Source organism: Triticum aestivum, chromosome 5B (genome assembly GCF_018294505.1).
Source record: "Triticum aestivum cultivar Chinese Spring chromosome 5B, IWGSC CS RefSeq v2.1, whole genome shotgun sequence".
NCBI lineage: Eukaryota > Viridiplantae > Streptophyta > Magnoliopsida > Poales > Poaceae > Triticum > Triticum aestivum.
Genome location: NC_057807.1, coordinates 485,420,112 through 485,439,042, shown reverse-complemented (window position 1 = coordinate 485,439,042; position 18,931 = coordinate 485,420,112). Strand labels below are relative to the sequence as shown.

Below are 18,931 nucleotides of genomic sequence, written 5' to 3'. Positions count from 1 at the left end.
CTTTATATTACAAGCCAGGGGCCTCGAGGGCTCGAATACACAAGAGTCAGCGGAAGCAACATTATCTGAGTACAGACATAAGTTAGACAAGTTTGCCTTAAGAAGGCTAGCACAAAAGCAACATCGATCAAAAAGGCAAGGCCTCCTGCCTGGGAGCCTCCTAACTACTCCTGGTCGTCGGCGGCTTCCACGTAGTAGTAGGCACTCTTAGTGTAGTAGCAGTCATCGTCGAAGGTGGCATCTGGCTCCTGGACTCCATCATCTGGTTGCAACAACCAGAACGAAGAAAGAAGGGGGAAAAGGGGTAGCAAAGCAACCGTGAGTACTCATGCAAAGTACTCGCAAGCAAGGATCTACACTACTTATGCATCGGTATCAATGAAAGGGGTAGTATCTGTGGACTAACTGCAGAATGCCAGACTAAGAGGGGGAGAAGCTAGTCCTATCGAAGACTAGCATCTTCTGGAAACCACCATCTTGCATCAAGAGGAGGGAGTAGAGTAGTATAACATAAGTCATATTTATGTTGTTGTCAACGCCCCAGGATCCTTTCTCGGCTCCCGAAGCAACATATCCAAAACATGCCTCAGCATCCAGTTCTAGTTGTATCGATCGAGATACAACTCCGAGTGTCCATTACCATAGGACATGCTATCGATATATGTTTTCTTCCCTGCAGGGGTGCACCAACTTACCCACCATGCTCGATTAACTCCGGACGGACACACTTTCCTGAGTCATGCCCGGCCTTGGCCAAACAATATGCCGCAACCCGACCTAGGCTAAATAGAGAGGTCAGCACGCCGGACTAAACCTATGCCCCCAGGAGTCATGGGCCATCGCCCCGAGGACTCCTGCACATTGCGTACGCGGCCGGTGAGCATACCTAGCTACCTCCTTAAAAAGGCAGGAGCTTACGCAGTCCAACCCGATGCGCGCCGCTCAGTCGCTGGCATCTACTAAGCTTCGGCTGATGCATACGATGCAGAACGCCCATACTATGCCACGTGATGGTTAGTGCTATCAGGCCAGAGGCCCCTCGGATCAAATATCCAAACCGTAGTGGATTAGGAACGCGCGGTAACAAGCAGAGACTCGTGAAAGATGTGACCCCGTCGCCCCATCTCGAGGACTCCTAAGAATGCCCGGCCACACCTCGTAATTATCTTGTGGGCACCTTCCAGGTCAACCCGACTCCACATCACTCGCAATTAAGCTCGCGCGGGTACCCCTCAGGGCCGACCCGTCTTTAGGAACATGGTTCAGTGTAAAGTCATAGTAACCATAGTAACTGTGTGTCTAACACCAAGGGGAACCCTGAGGAACCACCCTTGGTGGATTCCACTCGATGTAATCATCAAGGTGAACGTAAGAGGAACCACCCTCAAGGTTCACACTTGAGGGGTTGCACGACAGAGTTGTATCGGAAGTGGTTAAGGAGGAAATCACCCTCGATGACCACGACCGAATAGCTACACTACAGAGATCTCATCAGGAGTGATGTATGAGGTTCCACCCTCAACACTCGATGGTAACTCTACAGAGTCGAGCAACAAAAGGAGCATGATGTGATGTGAGGTGTCGGGCTCTGGTCATCAATCACGTTGAACGAGTCATCAATGATGAAGCAGGGGAAACGAGGACTGGGTGGGGGTCACTGATGGATCACTAACCAACCTATACTAAGCAGTTTAGGATAAGCAGGTAGGTAACAATAAGCAGGTCACAAAAGCAGGCTATGCGTCAGAATAGGAGCAAACAATAACAGTAGCAAAATCTAATGCAAGCATGAGAGAATGGAATGGGCGATATCAGGATGATCAAAGGGGGGCAAACAAAGCATCACAAAGCATAACATGGCAATATGATGTGCCGGGTGTGACCTAGCGTATGGCTACACGATAAAGGTGAAGAGGGAAATCAACCGGGAACGTTTTCTCGATTCTGGACCTGTGTCAGATAGTTGACCGGAGGGGGAATGTTCCATGTTCAGATAGTTAGAGGCATCTGATAGGTAAACGGATCGCGTATCCAAATTCATCACGTTTTTTTGAGCAACTTTCATGTAGAAAACATTTTCATCGGAGTTATGGTTTAATTTCTATGAATTTGCAAAGTTTGAACAATATACTGGAATTATTAATATTAACAGAAACGGAATATGATGTCAGCATGACATGTTGATGACGTCAGCAGTCAACAGAGCGGCCGACCAGGTCAAACCTGACCAGTGGGGCCACTGGGACCCACATGTCAGCCTTTGTTAGCTTAACAGTGGATTAAACTAATCTAACAGGGTTAATTAGGGGTGTGGGCCCCATTATTCAGTGACTAACTAGTGATTAAAACTAATTAACAGATTAATTAACATTTTAATTATTTATAAAAGCTACTTAATTAACGCAGGGCCCACATGTCAGTCTCACTAGGCAGCCCAGTCAGCAGTTGACTAGGTCAACCCAGTCAACTGGGCCACCCGGGCCCTCTGGTCAGCGACCTAGGATGGGGCCCACTGTGCCACGTCGGCGTTGGCGCCAGAGAGAGCTCCGGCGAACAAATCCGCGGCGAAGCATCGCCAGACTTCGCCGGAAAAACGCTACAGGGCACGGAGAGAGGTGCGGCTAGGCGTGTTCGATCGGGCGTTCGACGCCGCATCCATCTACGATGGCGGCGCGGCCTGTAACGTGCTGAAACGACGATGGCGAGAGGCAGGGCGGACGCCGGCGTTCGGCCGCAGTCGGAAATGAGGCTAGAGTGTTCGACTAGCAGCGCAGTGGGGCACGTTCGAATCGCGGGGATACGCTGAGCACGTTCCTGCGCTCGAACGTCCATGGCATCGACGGAAGCGATGACGATGAGCGGCATGGCGGAGCTGAGGTAGGTCATCCATGGCTGCGACATTATGCGCAATAGAACAAGGGGAAGACAATGGGAGGACGTGCGGTGCTCACCGTGCGGGCGCAAGGAGGCCCCGTGAGTGAACAGGAGCGCAGAGGGAGGCCGCGGTCGACGGGAATCACCGGCGACCGAGGCGTAAGGGTACGAGATGGATCCGGCACTGTGGTGCCTCCCGGCTCCAACGGCGGGCACTGATCGACGTGGACAACAATGGCGGACGCCTACGGCATGTCGACGATGCAGGGCGATGACGGTGGCCGCGGGATCGACGCGGCGAAGGCGGCGGGCGCGTTCGGGTGTCGATGGGGAACGAGGGGGAAAGCAAGTGAGTGGGGGATCTGGTGGGGAGAGGGAGAGGCAGAGAGGACGAGGGGGCAGTGGGAGAAGGGCCCAAGGCGCCGGGGGCGTGGAGGCCTTATCCTCCCCTCGATGCCGGCGAGGGGGTCTGGTGGCGACCGCGCCCTGTAGCAACGCGTGACCGAGGAACAGGAAGGGGCACGGTGCGGGGAGCTGGGCCGGCCAGGCTGGTTGAGGTCCAGGGGCAGGGGGTTCTCTCTCTCCTCTGCTTTTCCTTTTCTCTTTTTTTCTTTTTGTTTAATAAACAGAGAAAGAAAGGAAGTTAATTGGGCATCCAAATATCTTAAATAAATTATGGAACTGGGCCCATAAAATTCAAGGCATTTTTAGCCAGTGCCACAAAAAGTTTGGAGGCCAGGGGATGTCATTTACATTTTTCACAATTAAAATGACATTCAAAAATGCTGAAGTTGCAAGAAATAATTGCTACTGTCCATCTTAGCTCAATGGTGATGTTGTTTTCCTTAACAATTAAATGTTATGGAATTTTGGCTAAATGATGAACATTTTGCTAGCAAGTTTTGTGCAACTTCAAATTTCACTTTGAATTTGAATAGAATTCAGAGAAGGGACTTGAGTTGAGATATCATCCCAACATGATTAAGCTTTGTAAAACAAGATGACTTGGCACTGATCATAAGGGATTACTGTAGTGTGATGCTGGGGATGTTACATCATCGATCAATTCTGAAACCTTGTTCATGTTTGTCGTTCTAGTTTGTATTGACGACTTCATAGAGATAATCCTCGGGATCCACGGGTCCCTCCAGACCGAGACCGCCGTACCATCACCAATTATCTTGATTAAACCAGCCTCCAATGCTTCCCTGCCTGCCAGAATAGCTCGCTAGGTAGCCGAAGCATGCGGGTGCGCTCTAGCGCCCAGGAAGTCGGTATTCGGGAAGTACTTCCCGTTGAGCACTCGCGCACAAAGCAAAGTCGGACTCGTGATAAGTCTCCATCCGTGCTTTCCGAGGAGAGATAGGTTGAAGAGCTGCAGGTCTCTGAATCCCATCCATCCCTTCACTTTCGGGGTTGCAAGTGTGTCCCAGTCAAGCCAATGCAGAGATCAACGGTCAAGGGAACTAATCCACTAGTATCTCACCATGCATGAGGTGATTCCCTTGCAAACTCATTTAGAAAATTTGAAATAGCTCATAGAGAATGTTGGGATCGCCTGAGCCACTGACTTCAGGCACACCTCTCTTCCAGCACATGAAATGCGCTCCGTGCCTCCTTGCAACTGACTTCGGATCCTCCCTCTAAGATGTTCAAAGGTGCCACTTGTTATCCGCCCCGTTGTAGTAGGCAAACCAAGGTATCTCTCGTTGAAAGCCTCGACCAAAATGCTAAGGATAGCTTTCAAACTTTGTCGAACCGGATCGCTTGTGTTCGGACTGAAAAAGATGGAGCTTTTTTCTCGGTTCGAACATTATCTAGAGCAGTCATCATAGATCCGTAGAACACGATTCAACCTTTGAGCATTATCCTCCTTTGCATTCATAAAGATGAGGCTGTCGTCTGCAAAAAGGAGATGATTGATCCAAGGTGAATTATTGCTCACTCTGATTCCTCTATCCACTTGAGCACCGCCCAAGTGCTTTAATAGTGTTGTAAACCCTTCATCTCAAAGTAAGAACAAAGAAGGTGAATAAGGGTCACCCTGGCATAGACCCCTAGATGGTGTGAAGTAAGGTAGCAGCTCCCCATTCACATGTACTGTAAACCTGACAGAAGTCACACATTTCATTGTCAGTCTAACAAAAACTGAGCTGAAAACCAACCTTAACATGATAGCTTCCAGATAATGCCATTCAACCCGGTCATAAGCTTTCATCATGTCAAGCTTGACAGCACACACATGAATTTTTCCCTTCTTCCTTCTTCTCATCGCATGCATGCTCTTGCAAGCAATTAAAACATTATTAGTGATGAGTCTGTTAGGAATAAAGGCACTTTGCTCTTCACTTATAATTTCTCCGAGGAACTCCCTAGTTCTGTTAGAGATGCATTTGGAGGCAATCTTATACAAAACAGAACATAATGAGATTGGCCTATATTGGGAAATACGCTACAAGTATCTGACTTTGGGAATGAGCGTTATGGACGTGTCATTCATACCCACTGGCAAATCCCCACCATTCAAAAAATCCAGCACAACCGACACTATGTCTTCTTTGAGAAGATCCCAGTGCCGCTGAAAAAAGCCCGCCATGAAACCATCCACCCCTGGTGCTTTGGATGGGGCCATCTGGAACAGGGTTGTCCGCACCTCATCGGTTGTAAACGTTTTGTCGAGGTGCTCATTCATGAGCGGCGTCACCTTGGGTGGAACTAGGTTGAGCAGCTCATCCATGGTCTTAAAACCCTGAGAGGTATATAGTGCTTCATAAAAGCCTTGAACTTCTGCATGATTTTCTTCAATTGTTTGACACGTTGAGCCGTCGGCTCTCTCCAAGCACTCAATTTTGTTCATACGTTTTCTTTGAGCTGCTTGAGCATGAAAGTATCCCGTATTACGGTCCCCCTTCTAGAGCCACAAGACTCTGGAATGTTGCCGCACCCAGATCTCCTCCTGGCGGAGGGCTTCACGCAACTGTTTTCCCACCGCGCGCTCTTCTTCAGTTGGACTGTGCCCCGTGGAGCGCGCCCGACGGCGATCAAGTTTGGCTCGCAGCTTCTTAACTTTGCTTGTTAGGTTCCTGAATTCTTTCGCCGCCCAGCTGGTCAGCACATGCTGCATAGCGCCTAGGGTATCTACCACTCCGGCCAAACCCTGCTGTCCAGCACCCTTTTGCCATTGTTGAAGCACAAGTTGGTCGTAATCAACATGCGTTTGCCAGACATCCTCATATCGGAACTGCCTAGCAGTTCTTCCACCTGCGGCGGCCAAGTTTTCCCTTAGATATACCATCACAAAGCAATGATCAGACTCCATGGTACCAATATGCCGAATGCGTGTGTTAGGAAACTTGTGTATGAACTACAGGTTGCCAAGCCCGCGGTCCAGCCTGGCTTTCACATTTGCATCTCCTTGTTGTCCATTATCCCATGTATGCTCCGCTCTTGACCAGCCAAGGTCACAAAGCGAGCAGTCATCAACTGCCTCTCTAAACGCCCTCATTTGATATTCAGACCGATCCGTGCGCGAGAAATGCTCAGATGCCGTCAAGGTTTCATTGAAATCACCAACACAAAGCCACGCATCATGTTGTATTCCAAAGAGAGTTCGAAGAAATTTCCAACTATGTTGTCGATCCTCCACTTTTGGAGCTCCATAAAGCCCCTTAACCCTCCACACTTGCGAGGTTTGGGTCTTTTTTCTAACCACCACATCAATATGGCATGAGCTATAGTTTTTCAGTTCCACATCAAGCTCATCCTTCCAGAACAAACCAATACCACCACTAAGACCAGTACTGTTCACTGCAAAACATCCCACAAAACCCAAGAGATTCTGCAAGCTCTCCACTCTTTGTGCCGAGATTTTTGTCTCCATCAAAAACAAGAGACATGGCCCTTCCTGCTTCACCACACTGCGAAGCTCTCAAACTGTCGATGGGTTCCCAAGCCCTCGACAGTTCCAGCTTAAGCAACTCATCGGGCCTGGCAGGGCTGACTCGCAGTCGCTGCCGTAGAATCTGAGTTATTCGGGGTAGATTTCTTTTTTCTTTGGCTCCCTCTCAGTTTTCGAACCATCTGGTGAGTCTCCAAGAGAAGCATTCTCCTTACTTGATCCACCCTCAGTCTGATGGGGGCATTGGTTAGAAGGGGCCGATCCACCCTTCTATACATCTGAGTTTGAGGTACTCCTTTTCTCTTTTGTTGGTTTTGCGATTGCTTGACCGGGGACGTAACCTCAGCCGTACTCTTTCCTGTTGTGCTTGAATTGCGCGTTTCTGCTTTGCTCTTTGGGGCAGCAGAATTATCCCTCGCCGAACTCGAGCTATCCCCTGTCCCATCCTTTTTCTGCTCATCCTGTGCACGCAGGCCCTTCCCGAACGGGAGATCTCCATTCTCATCTCGTGTTCCAGGAGTAGTGCAGACAAGGTCTGAATGACCCAACTTGCCACATGAAAAGCAGAAGTGTGGTACATTCTGGTAGACAATATCATATGGGTCCATACACTGCCTCCTCTTTGATTCTATTAGGATCCATCTCCTCAAGGGCTTGTCCACATCCATGGTGACTCTTGCCCTTAGGTAGCCGGCTGCATGATCAAAGTTGTTGCCCTTTTGTCTATCTGGTGTGCAATCGCAGTACTCCACGGTTCAACCCGAAGATTGAACGGGAGGTTCAGCACTCGAGCCCATAGCTGCAGTTTATCAAACTTTAACTTAGATGGTCGCATGCACTCATCAAATTCGGACAATATCACCGCATTATTGCTGACATGCCATGGTGATCCCTCCCACACACGATCCCGGTCCCTCTGACATGCAAATTCTGCCACAAACATATATTCCCGTGAAGGTTTGAACGATAAACCCTTAGGGTTCCCCCATGCCGGCCGAAGCGCACTGGAGATCGTCTGGATGTGGAGCGTATGTCGATGTAGCACTTTTCCGGCCAGCATCCACTTCTCTTGCGTTCCCTCCTCTAGATCGTCAAGCACTAGCGGGGTCGCCTCCTCATCGGTTATCTCCATCTTGCCTAGCGCCTCCGCCAGTTTTGCCCTCGCCGTCCTGGGCGAGAGCGCCTCCTTTTCTTGCCGCCGATCAGCAGGCAAGGCCATCGCTGATCCGCAAACCAAAGTTCGCGCCCGCCGATCAGATCGGCGCGCGCCGCCGCTGGTCCTCCCGAGAAACCCTAGTCGCCTCCTCAGGGGCTCCAGGTTTTTCCGAGGAAAAATATACTAGGGCTTTAAACGTGCAATTTATATACTCGAAAAAAAGACATAGCAGAGGCAAGAACTTCGTCCGATGGAATACCGGTACAATACGAGAGGCCAGGTGCATCGTGATGCGTACAGGCGCTGAGGCGCAGCCCACAATACGAAAGTCCCACGCACGGCAGCTCCGAGCATCCACCGGCCCATCTACCGCGCGTTCCGTTCCGCTCCGTACGTCGCCGGCCTCCGCTGATCGACCAGGCAGGGGCTGCATCATCCATGGAGGTGGTGGTGCGCACGGTGCCCGGCGGCCGGAGCTGCTTCGTCGCGCTTCCCCTCCCCGTCATCCAAGCCCTCGAGCGCACCGCCGCCGCCGGCTCCCTCCCCGCGGTCCTCGCCCTCGAGCTGCGCGGCCCCGACGGGGCGCGCTGGCGTCTCGCCTGGGCAGGCGCCGTCTCCGCCTCCGCCTCCCCAGATGCCGTCGAGGTAAACTAAAAGCCGCCACCTTTAATGTGCCTCCTTCCTCCCATCGCACGCACGTAGTGCCTAGAGAGGATGGAAAGTTTTGATTACAGTTTAGCTGTGATTCCCAGTGGAGCTTGAAATTCACTCTCCCTAAATCAAAATCGTGAGAAAAGATGCAAGCTTCAGAAATCCTTTCATCAATCAAACTCACAAACTGGTAATTTGGTAGTGGCTGAACTGACGATGCTGCATGTTAGTTTATATTCTGACAAGTGGCTGAATTTTTGAAATATGAATGGTTCAGAATTCGAAGGTATTTGGTACTGTATATGTTTATCATCTTCGCATCGAATGGTTTCGGTGTGTGCTTGTTATTTGTGCAAAGCATGTAAATCCCAGAAAATCTAATTTCATGGATGGTAAAGAATTTGAAATTCTGAATTGCCAGCAATGTTCACGCACATTCTTATTTCTAGGTTTCTCAACAATTTGCTGCATGCATTTCGCTACCTGACAGTACGAAAGCATCACTGAGTGCTATTTCTGTGTTGCCAAAAGCCAAATTTGTATCTGTGGAGCCAATAAGTGAGGAGGACTGGGAAGTATTGGAGCTTAACTCAGAGTTGGCAGAAGAGGCCATTTTGAAACAGGTAACAGCGTGTTGGTCGGCGCATCTTAACCATTCAATTATCACCAAATCAACATTACGATAAAATACTGATGAACATTTCTTTCGAGGAAGACAAGATGAACATTTAGATTGTTGGTCGACGGTATTGCTCCATAAAAAGTTCTGTAGTGATAAATCGACAAAATTTATTAGTTCTGTTCCTCAAAAAAGAAAAAAATCTGATGCCATTGCAAACTTACGTACGAAATATTACATACATGGAAGCATGCTTTTTATTAGTTTTTCATTAATCAGGCTAGTCTAGTTTTACATGTGCTGCATCCTATGTAAAAAATCATAAATTGTTAGGCTGCCCATATATCTGCATCTAAAGCTTTCGTTTTCTTCTTCTTAACTTTTTAATGCTTGATTGGTTTTTAATGTAGGTTGGTATTATTTATGATGGTATGAAATTTCCCTTATGGTTGCATGGCCATAATGTTGTGGAATTTCTTGTTATTTCAGCATCACCTAGTAACTCAATAGGTGAGTCCAATCAACTAATTATCCATCATTTTTAATGCATGCTAACCTTTTTGTTCCCTATTTTGTTTTCTTAGTTCAACTTGTTCCTGGAACTGAAGTTGCTGTTGCACCAAAGAAACGAAAAGGCGATGCAAATTCTATTGAGTGTGCCCCTAAACAAGATTTACTCAAAGCACAGCCCCATAAAAAGGCACTCCTCCGTGTTCAGGAAGCAGGAGGGAAATATGTAGATCGATTTGAATATAACGGAATTCAACTGGGTGTGTTTGTTACATATGCTGTACAGATTCACCCAGATACTGCTGTAAAATTGTCTCTCAGTAATCTTCAGTTGGTGAGTATCACCCCTAAATTCTCTCCAAAGGATAGTACAGAAAATGGAAAAGGATCTGATCAGCAGATCAAGGGTTCAGTGCCTGGTATGAAGAAGAATAGGCACATTGTTGTGCACATCATATTATCAGATTCTGTTGCTAAAGAACATATTATGCTTCCTCAATCCATCCGCTGTTACATTGGAACATGTGTTCATGCATGTAAGTATCTTTCAGATCCTGACATAATGTGCTACACCCATTCTTTTTTGTAGAACATAATGATCATTTAATATGTGTGGCAGATTATGATTTCCTGATACATCTACTGTTTCATTTAAATAGGATGATATTTGTTTTCTTGTTTCTGTTTTTTGTAAATAAAATATAATGTTATAACTATATATGTGAGGCATATCGTTCTTCCCAAATCTATCCCCTGTTTCATTGGTTTAGTACAAAAATCAAGAAATGGAGAACAGTATTCATTCATATAACTTTATTTTAAATCCTGATATCTATTTCCAATCTCTTTTTAATTATATAGTGGATATATCTGTGATTTATGAGGTAAGTAATGCAGTTGTATGTTTTTCGATCAAAATTGTCTTTTCATTGGTTTACTTCTTTTGTTTTGGTTATTATGATTTCATTAGTAAGGTGTGTTGTGTTCTGTGCACTCCATAATTGCAAAAGAAAAGTAAGCACCACTCTCAAAGGCCTTAATTTTTAGTTAAAAGTCCGAAAGAGTTTGTACAAGCAGTAAAAACTGCTTTACCCTACAATATTGCTGCAATACAAGTCAAATGGTATTTCTATGTGCAACATAAATGAAAATAAGCAGACAAATTAACAACACAATTTAGCAGAACACTCTACTGGCATTTCTAAACTTTTTTTAGTGGAAATGTGCTAACGAATGAAGTTTATTTGTAGGGGTTTATGTGCAGAGATTCTCACCCGCTGTAAATAAGAATACACCGTCAATAACAATTCGTCCACTCCACTTTAAGATGCTGGAGAGAAATTCTGATAATAACAGTGCATTAGACTGTCAAGAACAGGATATTTTCCCAACGCTGGGTGAGATATCTTTAGCTGATGATCCTCTCGCGGATGATAACATCAGCATGTCGCGTGGGTTCAATGATATTACTGCAGCTGCAAATTGGGAGGAAAGTGTTAAACTGAAACAGGAGAGGTCTTTCATTAGATCATGGCTTATTGGGCAGCTAAAGGGAATCTCCTCTCACATTGCCCAACCTGAACTAAACACAGTGCTTCTGCCGTCTGAAACATTACTTCACTTTCAAGTGATTGATCAATCAAGAGGCGGTCCTGTTGACCTCATTTACCTCTTGACGACTACCTCTGATTTTGGTGTTAAGCACAAGAAAAATGAACTTGTCACAGCAACTGAGTATGGTATTGATAACTTTGAACAGGCTCTTCAGAAGTTGGAGTTGAATAAGGCTATATCCCTTGATTCAACAATGGAACGAGCAAGGAAATTCTTTGACAGAGGTCTTTCTTCTTTAAGTTGGCTGGAGAACGAATTTTCTGATATAGAAAAAAGTAAATCCTTTTTCAGACTTGCGTCCAACCTTTTATATGTCATAATTCATGCTCCTGATGACCATTATGCTACTAACAGTATCCACCATTTGACTGAATCTTGATGCACTTCTCTGTAGGGTTAAGTGTCCTTTTGTCTTCAGCATCTCTAAAATTATTGAGTAGAATAAAGTGTCCCTATCCAGGAAATGTTCTTGTATATGGCCCTCCAGTAAGCACACGTTCTTACCTCTTAAGATTAATTGAAATCTTATATGAATCTGGTTCAAATATCTATTTTGCACTAGGGTTCTTCTGAAATGTCCTCATTTCTTCCTGTTCTTCCGTACTACTGTTTTATTTGTTACTTTTGTCTCATTTCAGGGTTCTGGGAAAACAACCTTATGCAAAGCTGTTGCAAGACACTTTGAAGAGCATAAAGAAATTCTGGCTCATGTGTAAGCAAATTACTCCCTCCGTTCCTAAATATTTGTCTTTCTAGAGATTTCAACAAGTGACTACATACGTAACAAAATGAGTGAATTTACACTCTAAAATATGTCTATATACATCCGTATGTGGTAACCATTTGAGATCTCTAGAAAGACAAATATTTAGGAACGGAGGGAGTAGTTGCCAATTTGTCCGACTTGGTTGTTTATGTTTTTGACCTTTGACTGCCAAGTGCCAAGTTGTTGGAATTCGCTCATAGTTGGCTAAGTGCAGTTACCTAAGTTATAGATCATCATAAAGTGACCTTCCTTTTCTTCTTTTACTCATATTTTTTAAGTTGAAGTGTATTCTCATGGAGCAAAGCATGGTATACTGTTGGTTAAGTTTTTCATTTTCTTTTATGGGAGAAAAATAATGGCGTAGTATTTCATAGTGTTGATAGGAAGCGCCAGATGGTTTCTAGTTATCAGAATAAGTTGAGTAGTTGGCAATGAAGTAATTGCTGAGTGTAATTCAGTCAAAAAAAATTCAGGCCTTCTATTGCTTTGAAGTTGCTCTGTTTCTTTTGCAAAATTGTTTTACTTTTGGGCAAATGGATTGAGTGCTTATGTACTGATGAATAAAACATGTTAAGCCAAATATTTTGTTTAAACTGATTTTGTTTTCGAAGCTGTGGTGAACCTGAGTTAGGCGTCATTTAAGTTTTAAATAAATATGCTTCCATGGCACTAAATATTTCTTTACATGGTATTAATATGTGATTGTTTTTTCATATGTAGGGTTTATGTAGACTGCTCAAAGCTAGCTACTGAGAAGAATAAGAAGCAGCTTCAGCAAATTGCAGACTATATCTATGAAGCTATTGTTCACTCCCCTTCAGTTGTAATATTCGATGATCTGGACAGTCTAATTTCATTCTCCCCGGACAACCTAAAATCTCAGTCGTCCAATTCTAGTGCTATTGTGAAATATTTGATAGACATGCTAGATGAGTACAGAGTAAGTCCGTCCCGAAGTTTCACACTCTCATTATCTATTTAATTTTCTGTGAGGAAACACCCATCAGCTCCAGGGACTCCTAAATTTCCATTGGATACAATAACACTTGTCATTGTACTGTATGTTACTGTTTTTTTTCACTAACGTGTCTCCATGCTCTGGTTAGGATAAAAGTCATGGCATGTGTGGGTATGGACCTGTTTCATTTCTGGCTTCAGCTAAGTCACTTAAGTGTCTTCCTCAAGAGTTGACTTCCTCAGGTTTTTCTCCCTTTCCTATTTCTCCGATCTTAAAGCTCAATCATCTTCTTTGAGAATACAAAGGAAATCTGTATATCATTTTTTTTCCCACTGGAGATCATTTCATTCATTAGACGAATCATGAACACAGCAAGTTGCCTGTAGGCATGACAACTGAAGACAGTAGTTTAACAAATCCAAGATACAAGTTGATCCCTAACCTACTGCCCACCTAAGAGCAGCTATCTCTCTATCTCACATTTGAACAACCTGTCTAACGTTGCTGGGCCCGCCAACCTCCAAAGCCTGCATACTCTCTTGATCTCCACCATGAGTGCCATCTAAAATGCAGTCATATTGTGCTGCTTGCAGATCAGCCACATAGGGAGAGATTCTAATCGTTTAAAAGCCTTTTATGAAAAATTGTGAACACTCTAATCTTTATTGCAGGGAGATTTGATCTTCATGTCCAAGTTCCTGGTTTGTCTGTGTCTGCTCGTATAGAGATACTGAGGCAGACAATTGTCAAGCTTCACTTACTATGTTCTGCGGAAATCATCAGCAACATTGCTTCGAAATGTGATGGTTATGATGCATATGATTTGGTAATCTTATTTTTCCATAATGATGCATTTCATGTTATGATTTTTTTATGAAGAGTCATTTATTTCTCGCTTGGGATGTTTTGGCATTTGGAGTCTGTCATAAGAAAAAATCAAATTTGGTTACTTGTTTTCAGCAACTTAATCTTTTGGGTGTATTAGTTACTGCGTAAAACTTTGTATGGTACCATAGACAGATTTCCTAACGGTTGGAACCTGGCTAAGATTTCGAGTTCACATCATAGACCTGATGGAGCAAAGACATAACAGGAGCATGCTTCTGTTTTATTCTACACTTGTGCTCAGGGTTATTTTTTATTCTTTCTTGTATTTTTTAGTTCTGATCATGCCTTATGTACTCCTGTATTGTAGGAAATCTTGGTTGATAACGCTGTGCTTGCTGCTTCGGATCGTTTGCTTGGGTCTTCTACTGTAAATCTGGTGGAGGAAGACTTCCTGAAAGCCATGAGGAATTTTTCTCCTGTTGCGATGCGTGATATTAGTAAATTTTCGCCTGAAATTAGCAATGGATGGGAAGATGTCGGAGGACTTTCCGAAGTTGTAAATATTATTAAAGAGGTATGCACACATAATAATTCCAAATGTTGGAGGATTGTCTCATCAAACTCAAAGTTTCATGAACAGAGAGAATGAAATATTCCGTGTGTGTTGCTCAGGAGCTTCCTGCTTACCTTTTTCTCATTCTTCATTGCAGACTATTGAATTGCCACTAAAATATCCGAAGTTTTTTGTTGGGGCTCCTGTAAGGCTGCGATCGAACATCCTCCTGTATGGCCCAACAGGCTGTGGCAAAACCCATGTTGTGAAATCTGTAGCTGCTGCGTATTCTTTACGGTTCATTCCAATCAAGGGGCCAGAATTGATGAATATGTACATTGGTTCTACTGAGCAATATGTGAGAACCATCATTCTGAATTTGATTTTCTTTTTCTGAATCAACGGGCAGGTTGCAGTGGCCTAATTAGTTTACAGAAGCAAAAGAGTCAAACGATTTATCATTCCTTTTGCTCTGCCACTACTAGCATTTCACGATCCATTAGAGGTTTACCTTCCATAGTATGTTGCATTCGACCATAAGCTGTAAATCAGTAATAGATAAAATGCATTCTAAAAACTAAACAATGTATAACTGGGTTCTGATTTTGAGTTTTTTATGCATAGGTTCGTGATACATTTGCAAAGGCAGCTGCTGCAGCACCTTGTTTACTTTTCTTTGACGAATTCGAGTCTCTTGTACCACAGCGAGGAAAACATGGTACACAAGTTACTGATCGTGTTGTCAACCAGGTAAAATCAATGGAGGATCCTGCTTCTTAATAACATCCATGTTACCTAATTGGTTTGAAACAAAATGCGATTGCTTACTTGAATTACTTTTGTACCATTTGTGCAGTTTTTGACCGAATTAGATGGTGTAGAAGCTCTGACAGGAGTATTTGTATTTGCTGCCACCAAGTAAGTTATTGCAAAGGGTAACAGATGAATTATCTGCTACCAGTAAAAAAGAATACAAATTTTAAACCCTCCAAAATAATTTTTAGAAGAAAAAAAAACAGTCATTTACCAGCAGGCAGGATTCGGCAGGTTTTCTTGAGTCTATACTATTACTATCTAACCATCCAAAACAGCACCATGATACCAAAATACTGCTCCCGTGGGAGGTTTGATCCTAGGCATGAATTTCCGGTCAATAGGGGCATAAAGTGCACACTTTGCTGAGTACCCCATTCATTTTCAAGTAGAAGTAACTTCCCCAAGTAAAGAGCCATATTGATTCTCTCACGCGTTGATTAGGAAATTGCTTCTGGCTACCTTTGTTTCCATTCTTCCCCCTTAACTCAAATTCTGCTATAGAAATCACACATGCTTGTGAAGAATAATTTTGATTATTCCTTGCAAATACAGCAAGCCGCGCGAAATTGATGCTGCACTATTACGACCTGGAAGATTTGATCGGCTTGTATTTTGCGACTTTCCGCAAAAGAATGAGCGTCTGGACATTCTCAGGGTGCTCTCCAAGGAGGTAAAATTTCTTCTGGAAAGTTACTTCTCTTATCACTTTATAGGTATGACATGGTGTGTTCAATTTGTTTTTCGTTCAACATGATGAGAATAAACTTGAGATCTGCCTCTGTGGGTTGGGTGGTGACATATATGCTCCTGTTTACATAATTGGAAATACGCCCTATGAGAAGAAACTTTGGCAAGGATTGTCATTCTGACCGCTGACAGAACTGTGGACATTGTTTCAGCTTCCTCTGGCAAGCGACGCCGATCTGGAACTTGTCGCATCAATGACGGAAGGGTTCAGCGGTGCCGATCTCAAAGCTATACTCACGGACGCTGGGCTGGAAGCCGCCAAGGAGGCTGTGCGATGCCAACCCGGAGACGGTATTGGTGATATCCCTCAAGAGCTGCCTCTTATCGCCAGGGGAACTCTCATGTCTGTTGCTTCAGAGGCTAGGCCATCGACCTCGGAGGAGGATAGGAGGAGCTTGAGGGAGATGTTCAGCCAATTCTCAACCTCTAGGAAATCTTCGATTTCCACCGAGGTGCCACCTTCTTTCTGCGCCTCCATGGCCTTTTCTTGCGGTCTTGTTGACTCATTTTTTCTTTTGTTGCTCTGCTTGCTGCTGTACTAAGATGGAATTTGTTTGTGTGATAGCAGAAGAGAAGGGAAGCAAATGGCCAGGGCCAGAGAGTAGCTGTAGCCGAGTCATGACAATTGGTTCATGTAAACTCTCTCTTGTAAACTGGCACCGTCGATCGCTAGTCTACCCGCAGGCCGGCCGGCGACTCCATCTCATCCGGCGTAGGGTGGGCGGTGATGACCTGGCGATGGTATTGAACACTAGCATGGAATTGATCCGACATGCCGTGTACCCCATCTCATTCAGGAGCATGGGGCCATGGGGTATTTACTTAGTTTGGAGCATGGGTTTTGTAAATTTTTGGAGTGCGGAGGCCTGGATGTATGGGGCATATTGGATGCACTGATGTACTAGATGACTGATTAACACCTTTAACGATGATTAAAAAATCCTGAATGTTTTTGACAAGATTGACACAACATACAATGTACCATGTCTCAAGAAATCCACATCCAAATTTGACTCACAGCTCAAGAAACATAGAGTGAATCCAGTGCTCATGGTCATGCATTACCCATAGAAAACAGGCGGCACCGGTGTTTCATTGTTGCACTTACGAGGAGCCGGTCCAAGAGCGGCTTCCGCAGAGTGTTTGTGGGGAAGGAAGGGACAACTGGGAGGCCTGAAGTGTGGGGGAGGACGGGAGAGAGAGGTGTGCTGGTGGTGAACAGTGGCTGACGAACATATGATATTGGAAGGGCCGGAGACCATGGGGCGCCGGCAGCCTGGGTGGGCATGAGGTTGAGCCGCCGATGGGTTGGGCGGGCTCGAGGTCGATGGCACCGATGCAACCCACGACGGTGGCAAAGACACCATCACCGGGATTTGGAAAGAAGCACAAAGTGACGTAGGGGTGTGCTCCAGAGACGAGCTGAGGACCCTCGGTGGAAAGGAGGCAAGCATTTTTATATGCATATATACGGCGGTGGGTGGCGGGGTGCAAGAGGTGTAAAGAGTCTTCTAGAGGGAACTGGACATGCGGAGAGGGTGATAATAACCGCATCTCTAAAAAATCGCAAGGGCACACATAAATCACACACCACCATGTCGTCCGAAATATGCATGTCCCCTCCAGACAAACCGCCCTGGAGGCCCAATAAAATCCCAAAGGTCTGAGAAAAAAGAAAGCCCTATGAAAATAGGTTCTACGGTTATTATTAATACAAACCATAGAAAAAAATTGAATCCAATGTCCGTTGTTACAAAAGGAAGCAAATGGATTCATCACTCACATGAATGCCAATGTCTTTGCTCCGCTCCCCTATGGGGTTATCACACTTGAACCATGAGTCAAGGGTAAACGTGACACCTTGAAAACTCAAAGGAGAAAAGGGATTCATCAAAAGACATTCAAACTCCTCGGTGTCATCAAATTGCCAACCGTCATGGTGAGAGCAACTCTAATCAATAGCCAAACGCGTCCAACCCAAAAAAGTGTCTTTTTCCTTTAACCCGGTCTAATTGATGCCCAAAAGGCATCTCTACCCCACCAAGCAGAACCAACATGCTCCACCATGGCTTAAATAAGCCTCACTCTGGGTAGATCTTTGGACGGAGAAGGTAATCTCCGGACCTCTCTTGATTCCTTAACAATATGATGGTTGAAGGCTATCAATTGACCCCTATCATCTAGGAGACGCACACCCTCCAAAAGTAACAAAATAAGAAGCAAAGTCATTTGGTACAACTCCTCAAAAGATACTTAAACAAAGTACTTCTCAAGAACCCAAAAGTAACAAGCAAAGCAAAGTCACTTGGTAGAACTCCTCAAAGTACTTCTCCCTCACAAATGATACAAATGTTGTAAGAAGATAGGAACACATAGCTTACGGAAAACATAGGAGTAGAGTAGCTAAAGTGGATTCTTTTGAGGACTTTGACTTTAAACAACATCTTGAAAAGTTGGAGGTAGTGGTCAGTCACAATTGATATTCACTCAAAACATGATGACTATTTTCTTGAAATAAACTTAAGAATGTTAGCCCCCTCACTTGGTTTATCATTAAACACCAAAATCCAATAAGGGTATCTATATGAACTTTCATGGCTCCCAACAATCATCTGCGATTCCACCGCCGTCGATTTTTCTGCCTCCTCCGCATCTATCCACAATTACCCTCGTATTAAAACCATCCCTACTTAATGAGCCTGCTGCCGATGGTGTGCCACATCTCCACTGTACCAATGTTGTGTGCGCAGGCGTTGTCGATCTCTGTCGCGATTCTCCCATCATAGAGCTCAACAACGAGGACCTGAGTTCGACCCCCTCTCACCTAATATGAGCAACTCAAGCATAAGCTAGAGGAGGAGAGCATTGCCATATTCACCTCTGCCAAAGACTATTGTGCATAGCTCGTCCTCCGCAAGCAACGTGACATCGAGAAGCACCG

At 44.9% G+C, this 18,931-nt stretch overlaps 1 protein-coding gene across 4 annotated transcripts; it reads left to right on the top strand.

The window, feature by feature from the left end:
• The first annotated feature begins 8,192 nt into the window (after nt 1–8,192).
• Nucleotides 8,193–16,949, top strand: LOC123112685 (peroxisome biogenesis protein 1). 4 transcript variants are annotated; one of them, XM_044533745.1, is made up of 17 exons: nt 8,193–8,573; nt 9,111–9,202; nt 9,609–9,708; nt 9,783–10,244; nt 10,959–11,597; nt 11,717–11,808; nt 11,961–12,034; nt 12,809–13,028; nt 13,195–13,288; nt 13,718–13,872; nt 14,242–14,448; nt 14,585–14,785; nt 15,052–15,177; nt 15,284–15,345; nt 15,796–15,913; nt 16,143–16,442; nt 16,559–16,949. In XM_044533745.1, the coding sequence occupies exons 1-17, from the start codon at nt 8,219–8,221 to the stop codon at nt 16,610–16,612; spliced, it is 3,351 nt and encodes a 1,116-aa protein (XP_044389680.1). In that variant the 5' UTR covers nt 8,193–8,218; the 3' UTR covers nt 16,613–16,949. The 4 variants fall into 4 exon arrangements, with proteins under 4 accessions (XP_044389680.1, XP_044389679.1, XP_044389682.1 ...); XM_044533744.1 differs by having other exon boundaries at nt 16,556–16,949; XM_044533747.1 differs by having other exon boundaries at nt 8,223–8,573; nt 9,029–9,202.
• Nucleotides 16,950–18,931: the final 1,982 nt, after the last annotated feature.